General features: G+C 42.1%; 1 protein-coding gene across 10 annotated transcripts in view; it reads left to right on the plus strand.

Annotated features, from left to right (window-relative positions):
- NHSL1 (NHS like 1) overlaps positions 1 to 4,406 on the plus strand; it is a 176,493-nt gene extending 172,087 nt beyond the window's left edge. For 7 of the 10 annotated variants that reach the window (XM_077175471.1, XM_077175472.1, XM_077175473.1 and 4 more), the window contains one exon: positions 1,738 to 4,406. In XM_077175471.1, the coding sequence (XP_077031586.1) occupies positions 1,738 to 2,461 (724 nt within the window). In that variant the 3' untranslated portion in view covers positions 2,462 to 4,406. The remainder of the gene's footprint in view (positions 1 to 1,737) is intronic. The other 3 variants (XM_077175479.1, XM_077175478.1, XM_077175481.1) reach the window with 3 other exon arrangements.
- The last annotated feature ends 9,499 nt before the right edge of the window (positions 4,407 to 13,905 follow it).

Below are 13,905 nucleotides of genomic sequence, written 5' to 3' on the forward strand. Positions count from 1 at the left end.
CTGATTTTTTCTTTTTTTAAGTTTAATTTGGGGTTTGGTAACAGTACAGCCCCAGCACTGCAGTGTTTAAAGATACCCACAGGCAGCCAAAACCGTAATGAAGGAAAATCTTTTCCCTGTAACAAATGCACACAAGTGTTCACATACAGACTTGCAGAGCATCCGAGCACCAAAATCATCTGCTGCCTACAGCACTAAGACACAGTTAAATCTAGATGAGGTTCCCACATTGGCTGCTCCTGAAGTCATCATTCTATCTCTTTGCTGTCTTCTGTGTCCATTCACTCTCAGGCTGAATGGACATTGGTATTACATTCTTATTCCAGAAGGACAGGTGGAGGCAGCAGCAGCTGCTGAAAATAACAGCTGGTGCAGCTGCCTGTGGGGGCATCACAAGTGAGCTATGCATAAACTTCACCACTTAGGGGAGAGACTGGATTGCTCCAAAGTCTTGGCACAGCCTATAGCAGTGTCTGTTGCTGCCACCTACTCAGCTGATGGATCCTGCTTCTTTGTTTTCAGGGGTTTTTTAATTATCAGTAGGCTGCGATGCATGAACACATTTAGCTTGCCTTGGCAAAATCTCAAGGCTTTTAAGAAAGTAAAGCTAAAGATCACATTAAGTAGAAATCTGTTTTACAAGGGGAATGGTCTGGGTTGAACACATGCTTGATAAAAATTAATATGGAGTTTATAGGATGATAATTTTATATCTCTGAGAAGTCTGTTGACTTATTCTAAACTTCTGCCAAAATACCATATTTAAAATTAGGCTTTATACAATCCTTTTTAATTAATTCTTGCTCAGTCAGCAAAGAAACAAAGCAGCTGTATTATAGCTACCAGGCATGTGCATTTCTTTTAAGATTTCTAGAAATGTGAAAATGAGGCAGTAAAAGTCCAGTTTCCACATATTCCCAGTTCCATGGTTATCTCTTAATTTTTTTTGTGTGTGTTTTGTCCCTGCACTTCACATCTAAATAGACAAGCTCTTTCATTTGGAAAGATAACTTTCTTGTCAGGAAGTTGGTCTCTCCTTCATTTAGTTGAAAGTTGCAATGACAGAGCACCAACATAACTGTGAATTTTATCTGTGCATATTGAGAGGAGCGGGAAAGGTTTTTTCTCTATTTATTTAATATTTGGATTAGGGACAGGGTTTTTCAATAATTTAATTTAGAATTGTTACATGTGGCTCCCTTTGCTCCATCTTCAGCAGCAGTGCTTTGCTGTGTCCTTTTTTCTGAAGGAAAGTGCACTAAACTACACCTCAAATTCTCCAGAGAGTGTCAAATTGTAAAATGAAACAAAACAAAACAAAACATACTCTAGATTAGACATATTTTGAATCAAGTCCCCAAATTAACAGAAGAACAGCATGGAGTATAAATTCTTACAGCACATCAGTCTGAGCAGTTGAATATTGACTCCAGAAAACCCGATTCACTAAATTTACTAAAGTGTTTTGAACATCAGTATTGCCAGTTTTAGTAGTTTCATTGTTCCAGATTTGCAGAAAAAGAGTAATAAACTTATACCTTCAATTCCTGCATTAGTGCCTGTACAGTTCTGGTGGTGTTCTTACTCATGCTTTAGATTTAGATCACTTCTCCCTTTTCCCTGTCTCTGCTTTAGCTTAAATTCATTGTCATCGCTCTAAACTGAGTTTCATTAGAGGAGGTAAAAATTTTCGTTTTTGTGTCATCCTCTTTTTTTGTGTGTGTGTTTCAAACTCAGATCCAAAAGGAAAGTCCTTGGCCGTAAAGATTCTGAAGACGACCGTACCCGCAACCATTCTCCGTCGCCCCCCGTAACTCCCACTGGTGCTTCCCCAAACCTAGCTACCCTTAAACAAGCCGGATCTATCCAGAGAAGCGTTCGCAAGAGCAGCACCAGCAATGACAACTTCAAAGCCCTGCTGCTGAAGAAAGGGAGTCGCTGTGACACCAGTTCCCGTATGTCTGCAGCAGAGATGTTGAAGAACACAGACCCGCGGTTCCACCGGCCAAAGACGGACGCCCCCCCTGACCTTTCCGACAGCCCTGCCAGCTGCTCGCCCAGCAAGAGCAGACGGGCCCAGGAGGAGTGGGCCAGGAGTGAGGGCCTGATGCCAAGGAGCATGTCCTTCTCTGGCACGAGGTACGGCCGGTCACGGACACCCCCGTCTGCTGCCAGCAGCAAGTACAACGTCCGCAACCGCATCCAGAGCAGCCCCATGACTGTCATTAGTGAAGGAGATGGGGAAGTGGTGGAACAGTCCGAGGGCAGGGTCCGGAGGACTTTGGAAGAGCAGCAAGAGGGGCAGCTTGATATGTTTACCAGTGATGAAATGGACATGAATGACTTCCCGTATGCTGAGGAGGCAGGCTGCAAGGAGACCTTGGATCCAGCCCATGTAGACTTAATGACTCAACCAGGTGCTTCAAGGAAGTATCTAAACTCTTCAGCTGAAGAAAGTTAAAAGGCAGGGTGACAAAAGGCATTGGATATTAGTCTAGAAAATTACAGGGACTAGATTCCAGAAGAAAGCCCAGACCAGGACAAGGTTACTTTGCTGAGCATTTATTCCACGAACTGCATGTGTATGTTTAAATGCTAAAGCGACAATGGTTCTGCATGGTTGGGTTAGGGTGGGGAGCACTTGCTTTGAATGAGTGGTCTGTGGCTTGAAGAATGTTAACAGTTGAATTTTTTATGTAAAGCCTTAGAAGTTCTCTTGTGGGGTGGGGTGGGGAAGTTTTCTCAGAGTCTGTAGGGGTGTGAAGTTTTTCTTTTTCTTAAGACTGCAATTGTGCAAGCAAAATTTAGGAATAAGCCTGAAATGGGAAGGCTCCTGTGGTACAAGCTGGACATTTGGTTCAAAAGCATTGTAGTGATGCAGCGTAGTGCATTCATTGAGCAGAGGGAGGCACAATGAGGCACATTCACCTCTGAGAGAAGGTAGCAGGGTTGATGCTGGGGTTACATGGCTCCTTAGAGGGGTATGGCCCAGCGTTTGATGAAGCATGTCCTGCTCGAGCAGCGAGCTCACCAGGTTATGGATTGGTCCAGGGTACTGTACTTTTAATTCTTTTTCTTGAGGGAAAATGAACTGTGTAGTTAAGGTGGAAAGGGGAGCTGATTTTATAACACACTACTGGCTGCTGTGCAGCCACACACCTTCACTTGGTGAAACACACATTTCCAGGTGAATTGCTTCCTTGACTGGAGTATTCCCTTAGAGAGCTAGAACAGCTGGATGTGTGTGGAGGGTGCACACAGACATCAGGAAAGTGGGAGATGAATGAAGCCAGAATTTGGAAGGGTTCATGGTTTAGGAATGGTAATCCCCAATTTAGTGTTCCACCAAAACACTCCAAACCATGTACCCGCTCACTCACTCCCCTCTCCTCTTACCTCTGCGGGTGGCTGGGGAGGAGAATTAGAGGCACAAAAGTTGAAAGTTGGGGGCTGATAAAATAAAAATTTACTGGAAACAACAGTGAAGTAAGAAAATGGACAGTAACAGTGACAACGATTAGAGTGCGCACAAAAAAGGTGAATGGCTCACAGGTGACAGAGCCTGGTAAGGTGTGACCTGCTGCCCCTCTTCCTTGTTCCCAGCAGTGTTGTGAGGTGGTGTAGAATAACCTCTGTGTCCTGGCCACGGCCCCTCCTGGCTGCTGCAGAAAATGAACCCTGTCCTGGCCGGAACCAGGACAGCTGTGTTTCTGAATTAGAAAGAGAAATTTGACTTGCACTACAAAGCTGTAGGTGGAGCCCGTCTTTCAAAACTGAAACTTGGGAATTGTGTTTTGCCGGAAATCTGTCTTTCATTTGTCAAAATGGGGAGACTATTACTTTGTATCACTTGAAATACAGATACTTGCTAACTTTCGGTTACCAAAGAATAAGTTACGCTTTCCTTTTTGATTTGCCTGCAGTATTGCTCTTCTTTTTTAACCTTAATAATTTAGTGAGGTTCGTTTTTATTGTATATTTTACAGATAATAAGAACATTTAACGGTTTTCCAATTGTAAAGAAGACCATTAATTAAAACTGAAATATTGGCTGGAGTTTTTGGTTCTTGGTAGGAATGAAGCTTTTAATTTTTAATAAGAATTTTGCATCATTTGATGGCATGCGCAGTTTTTGTATTGTTTGTAAATATTGAAAGTTGTTAAAATATCTTTTGATCTCCTTACTGTAGAATTTTTACATTTTTAGATTGCTTTTAAGAAGAAAAAGCACTCTTTGTAGATTATTTATTTTAGAGAAATATGCTTGTAATCTCTTTCTTCAATCCTTTACTTGTTAGTTATGTAAATTTCAGGGGCCTTCGTTTAACTCTTCCCTTCACAAGAGGGGAATAGTGCTGAAAATGCTGTGACTTTGCTTCAATAAAGTAAAAGCCTGCCAGTTGCCATATTGTCTTTTGAGTCGATTAAAATCTCCTTCAAAAGATGTGTCCCACAGCGTATGGCAACCCATTGAATGCCATCATCCACGCATCCAGCTACTAATTTTCCAGTTTTCATTGCAAAATTTACTAATTCACTTTAGATACAACTAAAGTGTACTCACACATCCATCCCATTTTGGTATCTCAGTTCTGAGACTAAAAAAATTTAAATAATCCTAAGCTTTTTTCAGTGTCATGTGAGTGTTTCTACTACTTCTGTCCTACTTGCAACCTGTCCCAGAAAACTAAAATTCTTGGAGAACCAGATTATAAGCAGAGTGAGTGAGAAGTGGAATGGACAAGTTGAATCCAGCTGCACTCAGTGGAACAAGGGTGGTATCAACTGGTGCGCAGCAAACTTTCTACCATTTTCATATGATAACTATATTGAAAGAACCATTTGACTTTTTAAATTAAAATAAAATCTAATTGGATAAAGCAGATTGTTTCAGATATTGTTAATATTGAACTACATTCTGTTACAAAGAGGTAGCAGTGGCAGAATGTTTTGCACTAAACATCTTGCCAGTGTTGCTTTGGTCTGTCTTGTTCAGCTGATCTCATGAAACATGAAGGGACCAAGTCCTTTTCACAGCAGGTGCTGTCCCTTAGAAAGCCATGCTAAATGCTAGCCAGTCCTCATGCCCCCCTCCTGACAGGATAGTGTGTCATAAATTTAACACTCAGGCTTTGTTTATTGTTTACAGATGAAATCTAAGATTAATCCTCTAAGTGAAAAATGAATGCACTGGGCAAAATTGTAGCTCTGGTGCCTGCAGCCATTTGCAGCCCTTTGCATCAAGTGCCTGTAGGGGTGAGCATGGCCAGCTTGCTCCCTGGTGATGGCCAGCTGATGCTGCCAGTTGTTTTTATGGGCTATGCAGGAAACTCTTGAGAAAAGCCTGGCTTAAATGCACGGTGTCAGTGCAGGTAGATGAGATTAAACTTGAATGTAGCACAGGCTGAATTTCCTCTCTGGCCACAGACAGCCTTGATGCTCCTCTAAAACCCACATCTGGTGAACTTGGGCTAAGGCTCATGTTTTGGCTAGCATGCAGAAGACAGTTTCTGCAGCCCTGCTGATGTTGCTACAAGACTACATTTTACACAATACAAGGTGTAGTGAAATACCTTAGGTGCGCTGAAATATGTTTAATGGTGCTAATACCTTTTACTTTGGTAGCTGATGTAACTTTCTTACAGAGGTGTCACCATGTCATCTCCCCGCAGGCAGAACTGGTTCATTATTTTGTCACACTTAAAACTTCAAAGTTACTTTCTTAGACAATAATGTTCCTCCATTGGGAGGTTTTGCAGTGGAGGTTTTATTGGTCTACAACTGTAGATTAAATTTAGCAAACCTCTTCTAAAGACATCCAGTGCAAAAGGAGAGGAGGGCACATATGCAGACTTGGTTGTGCTGAAGAAAAAAAGCAGACTTGTCATCCTGATGCTTAATGCATCATAGTGTCACAGGGCTTGTTTGGAGTTTACAGCTGGTCTTCAGTTTGCCTCTAAAACAAGAATCTTTATTGAAGCTAGTTGTGAGATTTATTTCTGGTGTCCATTTTACTGGGAATGATTTTCAGCTTCAGTCTTTTTCTAAATTCTGCCATATATTAACTCATTTCATGTTTTGTTCCTTTATGTTCAAAGTTCTGTTGTCAGATGTAGGCAGCCCCAATAACATTGTGAATCTGTTAATACATTCACAAGGCCCTGGGGCATTTACAAGCCTTCACTGCTTTTTGTACACTGGAAAGGAGAACTTATTACCTTAATTGAAATGATGGAGGTTATGCAAGGAGCAATAGCTTGGTGAGAGGAGGTTTGGAAGGCTGCTGGATATCAGTTAAAAGATTTGGATAAGTGGATTTGATGAAGACAGGACTTTGAGAAACCAGGACTGGGACGCTGGTTCCTGCATAAGGCTCGGCCTAAAAGAAGGCACTGCAGAAAAGGTGAAGCAAGGAGATTACTGAGAAGAGATTAAGGTATGGGGTGGGCAGGCTAGTGCAGAAAGTACAGAAGAGAGAAAAAGGTAAAGGAACAATGGAATAGCCACAGCAAGGAGGAAGAAAAATTGTAGCCCATGTGTTTCATCCTAATTCAAAGGGTGTAGAAGGCTGAAGTCAGTCAAACATGGGGGGAAAAAACCCCGAACCCCAAACAATTTAGAAGAGGAAAATGAACAAAATTGGGTGAGCTTAGAGTGGCAGTAGTAGGCTGGAGTGAGGACTGCTCTAGGAGACCTCAGGCAGCACTGGGTAGGTGGCTGAAGCACAGCTCTTGGGAGGGTTCTATAGAACCACTGTGCCTGAAGTCTGGAAAGAATAAAGGGGATTGGGAAGATCAAAGCTCTGATTGATTTTGTCTAATTCTACCAACAACTCTGCATCCAGTGCTTCCAATGTACTGGGTACAAGTCTCCAGACACTTGCATTGGGGTAACTTCCTAAACCTTCAGTCATTTCCTGAAGCAAACAGAGGCCACTCATGCATACAGCACAGGGATGAATGTGTTAATACTACTGCAAGCAAATAGATCTTGTTAGGTATTCTTTGGATACCACAAAGTTCTGGAAAAGTCATTTATAGCAGCAGTCACTGTTGAAACAAAGCCATTGCCACAATACATTTGAGTGATTCAAAATGATACATTGTTTGCTTTTCCAGGAGAGAATTAAAGGGATGGGCTTCAATGGTAAACCAAAGTGTTACATAACTTAGTGTGGCAATGAGGAATTATTTTACATGTTTTATTTAAAATAACTTCAGTACTCACAAAAAGGGAGCACAATAGCTTTATAATGCCCTTGGTAGCTGTGTGAGTTCCCCTCTTACACTTAATTTTCTGAATAACTTTTGAAAGTGATTTCTTGCATGGTTAAGACTAGAAAAATCTTGGGGCAAAATTGATAACTTTCTTTGTTCTAAAGGGGTGTTATCAACTTAAATCTGAGTACAGCATTAAAATCTTGCAACACAAGTGCTGGATTGTGACTGTGGTTATAACTGGTGTGAATTAATAAACACTCAACAGAGTAAAATATAGAAATGTTGGATAAAGATGTGCTGTGTCATATATTATCCTGAAAAACTGGATAAAAGCCTTGATAGTGCTTCCCTAGCAGAATGTTGAGTACATTTTATGTTGCAAATTTAGCTCTTTGCAGTTGGGTTCTTCCACATAATGTGCAGCCAACCTTTTAAGGGCCAATCAATGCTTCTCCCAACAATGCTAATGGAAAATGTCATTGATTTTTAGTAGGAAATTGTCTGTTAATAGTGAATCCAAATGTGTGTGTATAAGCATGTGGGGAGGTATATAGAGAAGAAAGTCCAGTCCCAATGTAGCTGAGTTGCTTCTGTCTGTAGTACACTGGTCTATTTGTGCACCAACCTTCAGTATAAAACCAGAATTGTTAGCTGCTGAAGGAAAAAAAGGAAAATTTGTCAGGACACATAAGGTAGCAGAAATTTCTGCATTTTCACTACCTCTAGGAAAAAAAACAGTAACAATTTAGGTTCTGTATTTAGATGGTAAAAACTAATTTGTGAGGAAAAAATACGTAAATTATGAAAACAAAAACAAGCACAAAAGAAAACTAAAATCTCCAGAAAACCAAAAAATTCTAAAACACCACAAGATGAAATCCTGGAAACCAGAAATAGAAGAAACTAAATGAACTATCTGCTATCTGGAAAGGAATGTTGTTCATGTGCATCTTGGTAGTACACTAATGTTTTCTTTTTTAAAAGTCAAGTATCTCTTCAATGTACATTTTCCAGAAGAAATTATAGGCTATTTCCATCAGTCTCTTCACATTGGGTTGCAGAAAATGGACACAAAAATTCCTGCCTTTGGGAATTAAATTTGGGGAAAACCCCTGATTTCTAGGTCAGTTTAAAACAGGGAAAGAGCATTCCAATGGCACAAGAATTCAGTGCCCAGTGCAGCATCACCAGCTGAGAAGCTGCCTTAGTAAGACATGGTCCCATCCTTTTTGCCTTAATCAGGGTGTTGTAATGTGCTGCCTGGAGATGGTGATTTTGCCAATTGCTGTGCCATCTGGGAGCTACAGTGTAGTGCAATGGACTTAAAAAGCAAAGGCCAGGTTTATGTAGTCAGTGCAACAGTCACAGACTAGGGAATGATAATGATTTTAATGTATTTACTTTTTTATAGAACCCTGATACAAAACAAAAGTACATTTCAGCAAGAAGGTCCGAAGGAAAATGGGTGCACAGGGAACACGTGGCTGTGAGCAGAGGTCATGCAGAGTTGCACAGAAGTCCAAGTTTGAGTCTAAGGTAGCTTAACTCCAATTGCAAGCCATGGATAGACAGTATCAAACCACTGGTGATCCCAAGTGAGGTTGGCATATTCCCATAAACAGCACACTTGGATCTTTTAGGGCAAAGATCAAACAAACAAATTCCACAGAAAGGTTTCTTGTGATGAGATACACAGGGGAAAAAAAAAGTACCTCAATGTAATATTCAAGAGACAGCCCTTTATTTATTCCAACACAGAACACTAAGCCTGATTTCTCCATTTGCTCATGCATTTTCTTGCAACATTTGTCAGAATTTACAACTGTGGCATGTGGAAACATGGAAAGGAGTCGATCGGTTATTTCTAAGTTAAAAAAAACACAAGCAGTACTCTGGTTTTAGACTGTTAAGCACAACCCAAGGGAAGCAAGATGTGTAACATAAAAGTGGGGGTTTTTTTGGGTTTTTTTGTTTGTTTGTTTGTTTTTTTTTGAAGCGCAGCTTTGAAGTCCAGGACTGACTGCAACAAATTAGTCATCAAATTCATGGGATGAGTTTTTTGCATGATGTGACAATCTCATGTGGAGCCATGTTGGGTTTTGGGAACAAAGAATCTAAAAAATTACTTTCTGTGCCACAAACTTGCTCTCTCAAATGATCACCAGGGTCTGGGAAATTGTGACCTCTTTGAACTGGAAGTCCATGTTAGAAATTATCTAAAATACTTGCTGGCGAATGAGGGAAGAAAGTGTCTTGACAATAAACTGAAATGCCTTTCTCAAAAGTCATTCTGGTTGTTGTTCTTGTTTGTTGGACTTTTCCTTCTTTGGATAAACCAGGTCTCATGTAATCTATTAATTCTTGTAGAGTGCCTTAGCAGTACTCTTTCAACAGTTATTTCCTCATCCTGCTTGAAACATCTTGCTAGCATCAAGCTGTGATCCTGGTATGTCTTTTGGAAAACAGGTGGCCCTTAGGACAGAGGACAGTGAATATTTAACAACTTTTCAATGAACAGACTGGCAAGATAAATTGGTAAGATAACTGGCTGCACACCTTGACTTGCACTTAAGAGCCTGATGTCCTGAGAGACTCTACCTCAAAAGTAGAATTCCATCAAATAGGGCCTAATTTGGAACACTGGATATTAATCTCAAATTTTACCTGGTAGTCTTCAATTCCACTTTTTAGCGGTCTGTAACTGAGGAGATACTGGATGTGGGATTCAGTTTCTTTCCTTCACATTTGCAAACTGTTCAAGCTCTTCCCTTCCCTCCCTAGCTCCTGCTGGCACAATGTTTTTATTGTGATATGAAGAACCAACGTGGGATAATAGCAGAAGACTGGTGAGGAGGATTATAAACACGCTGAAGTGACTTGCAGCTGGGGTGTAGAAAAACACATACATCATACTAATTGTTGTTTAGCCTTGTGTGTTTGACAAGTAGAACATCTGTGTTTAGATAACATAAGCCTGTGAGAGACTTAGAGGCACCCTATCACACATGCTTGAGATTCCTGCTCTGCTTCAGGAAAGATCAAAGCACAGTGGTAAAATACCTGTGTGAATCCCTGGTAAACAGGCAAGGACAGCAGGTTTGGTGATCCCCTAGCACGGCCCAAGCTCTGTGGTGCCTGTGTCCCACTTGTGTGCCTCTGCCTGGGCGCTGCTTTGGGGATCCCCTGGTCAGTGAGGTAAGGGAAATAAATGTCATCTTGTGTTTCTGTGGTTCTTCCTGTGTCCTGCCTGTGCTGACTCACACAAACAAGCAGGGAAAATATGTGATTATAGAAAGTAATACGTAATCTGATTGTGGCCTTGGTCAGATTAAAAAAAAGAAGAATGTGAGGGTCTTGTGTGAGAATTATCCCAGTGAATGCCTATCATAGGAGGGTAATAACTACTGCTGTACTGCAGGCTAACTCAGACCAGGTTTTGTCTCTAGGCAGCACATGCTTTAGTTGATGAAATTGAAAAATTAGATTCCTAATGCAGGAAAGTAGGTACTTTATCCAAGTTTATTATTCTGGAGATTCCCTTTGGATTATAGGGACACAAACCAGTTGACAGCACCACACAAATTAATCCACACCTGGCAGACCCACACGTTTCTCCTCTTTCTTCAACAGAGATATCCAATTCCAAGAGATTAATTCCATTATTCTGGTGTTTGAGTGGCATTAGGAGAAGACTGCAAAGATGGACGCAGATTGGATGTGCACCAGGCTCACGGGGGCACCACCAATATTGTCATTCCTTCAGAAGATCAGGTGGGTAAAAACAGCTCAATGGTGCAGTCTCGTCCCGCAGCCACTGGAGCTGACGGGTTCGGCTAGCCGCTCCCGGAGTGACCGGTGGAGAGCACGAATCCTGCCACTCCAGGTCCTCTGAGAGAACCCCGAGTAGTGGCTCCGTCTGCGGCGTGGTGATGCAGGCGAGAGCAGGACTGTGAAGCACTGAGGCGAAGGAAGGAAGGAGTGAACACACGTGTGGATGCCAAGGCACTTTATTGACCCAGGCGGGGCCGGTAACTGTGTCAGGGAAAAACCATTGGGGAGGCACCGATAAAGGGGAAGGGTGTAACTGAAGGAAACACGAGGGACCAACAAACGAAGCCCAGGGGAGGAGCGAGGGACAAAACTGAACCAATAGGAATGGCCCAGGGGAGGGAAAAGGCTCAGGGGACAAATCATATGTTAGGTAAGGGAAGATTGACCTAGAAATTTCTAGAAATGAAAGGGGGTTGGTTACAATGAGGGACAGGTAACTGGTGGAAGGAATGAACCATTATGAGGGAGAACATGGGGGGAAGCAAGGGTCAAACCAAATTCTTAATTTATGAAAAATAACCAACTTTACAATAAACCCATACAGGACACCCAGTGCTACACAATGGCACATAGAAATCAGGGAGATCAGCTAAAGAGTGTGGCATTCAAGAAAGCATCTGTCTTGGTGGCTTGTTCAGTCTGCATTTGCTCCTTTAATTCTGCAAATAAATCTATCATAACTTCATTGTTCTTTTGTAGTTCTGAGAGCAACAAAGTAAAACCACCAGTTCTTCTGTACCTTTTTGACTAGTTGGATTCTCTGCTGCATCACAGAGGGCCCACTGCAAGAACATTTTCACCATATTTATGGAGCATTTCTTCCTTGTGGGTTTTTTCAGTGTCTTACAAAAGCTCAATACTACAGTCCTTCCCTTGGTGAGGTCACTCTTGTAGTCACTTGCATTGAAATTGTGTTTCCATGAAACTGGAAGAAACTTTGTGCTTTTGAAATTACCTGATTTCATATAGATTTCACAGAGGGGCCATAACAGGGTAGAAAAGCCAGCAGGAGAACAGACTCAGACCCCATGCAGCACAATCACAGTTCATTAAAGCAGTTCTCTGAGGAAACCTTGCTACCCAGCACACCCTTTTTCCTCACCTACAAAGCAGGCTCCTTGTGACCCAAGGAAGCACATCCGAAGGGTCCCTCCTAATCCTGAACTCTGTTTTTGTTGCAAGTCTGTCAGGAATGGGGGCAGCTCTCTGTGGGCCCTGCACTTTGCAGAGCTGACAAAACAGATGTTTCTAAGGGGTTTTCATTCAACTCACTTGTTTTCTCCTCACTGAGAACTGGGAAGCACTAAGCTTACTCACAGATGGGCACAAGAAAAGACACAGCTCCCTGTGGGATTGGGAAGACTAGGCTAGGTTGTGGCAGCCAAGTCAAAGTCTGGAGCAGCACTAGCACCTAATTGAAACTAGCCAGACTAACCAAAAAAGTTAAATTTCAGTAGCATAATGATTGCTTAAGGTCTCCTTTAAGTGCTGAGAGCCCCTTGACTGTTCTGCAGAAAACAAGGCACAGGTGAAATCTGATTACAAGTTAAAGTTAGTTTGGGAGCTTGGAAAAGCAGGATGAAAGAGGCAGTTGCAGTTGAGGGCATCTGTAATGCTGAATCTTGTTTTCTCATGGCTTATCAATGCTGTTTGCTACAGGTACTTTTAAATACTTTTAAATTTGTTGAGTTACAAGATTTATTGGTGTTTTTTTGACTGTGACCTAGAACAGAAGTAATTCCCTCTGTTGGAAGCATCCTTGCCTTTGTAATATCATACCAGGAAAAATTTGTTGTTTAGGGAGCTATATCAAAGCTGAAGACAGCCTGTGTACAGAATAGAAAGCAGCTATTTAAATCCTCTCAAAATGATTGTAATCAAGTATGTAGGTCAAATGTTCAAGTTGCCTTAAACGGTATAGAAATTGTCCTATAATTTTTTTTATTATTTTATACCAATTGCATTTAATCTGACATTATAACTTTCCAAGTGGTGAGCAGTGGAACCAGAGCATGCAAAACTTCCAGGCCTCTTCAAGAGGAAGAAATTGGAAAGTAGAAGGAGCTGTGTAAAATGCTTCTGGTGAACAGGGTGTGACTCAAAAGCCTTTGCTTTTCATTCTTGTCCCTAAGCTGCCTGCTGTAAGGACTGCTACGACCCATTATCTCCCGTGCCCTTGATTGAACCACAGCTGGATTAAGGGTGCCCTGACTGGCAGCTGTGTGGAGGCTCTGGGTTTAAACTGGGCAGCAGTAGATGCTATGTTTGCCAATTACCTCTGTCTGCAAGGCTCCAAATCCAGAACTGTGAATCTCCTTCTGGGTTGCTGCAGTTTTGTGTTTAGTGAGTTAAGGTAATCTGTGCTGATGGATCCTCGTGGCTGCGCAGCAACCTGCAGAACTCAGCAGGTACTTGGTGAGCCTTTCTAGGAAACTGGTGCCATGTCCAGGCTCTTCCCTTGCTGTTGGAAAAAGCCCTCCTGATCCTCCTATGTATCCTTTACTCACCTTTTGCCATCTCTAAGGCCTTGTACCTGCTCAGGCTGTTACCAGGGTATCTGCCTGCCACAGGTGCCCCTTGTGGAAGGTGTGCAGGTAGGGGACGCAGGAGCAGGCACTGATGGGGCTGGGAGGCCATCTGCCCCCTCTGTGCAGACTGCCTAGGGAAGGAAACTGAGACAAAAATGAGTAAGTGCTTGTCTACTCTGAGCAGGCTATTTGCTATTAAATATTTACAGCTGTGCTGATTTGCCAGACACTTAATGGCTCAATACAGAGCTCTTGGACTGTCACTGGGGTCTCTGGATGAAGCTGCCACTTGGTCCCAGCACTATTGTGTTGTACCCCCGGTGCTC

The sequence above is a fragment of the Agelaius phoeniceus genome, chromosome 3, assembly GCF_051311805.1.
Source record: "Agelaius phoeniceus isolate bAgePho1 chromosome 3, bAgePho1.hap1, whole genome shotgun sequence".
Taxonomy (NCBI): domain Eukaryota; kingdom Metazoa; phylum Chordata; class Aves; order Passeriformes; family Icteridae; genus Agelaius; species Agelaius phoeniceus.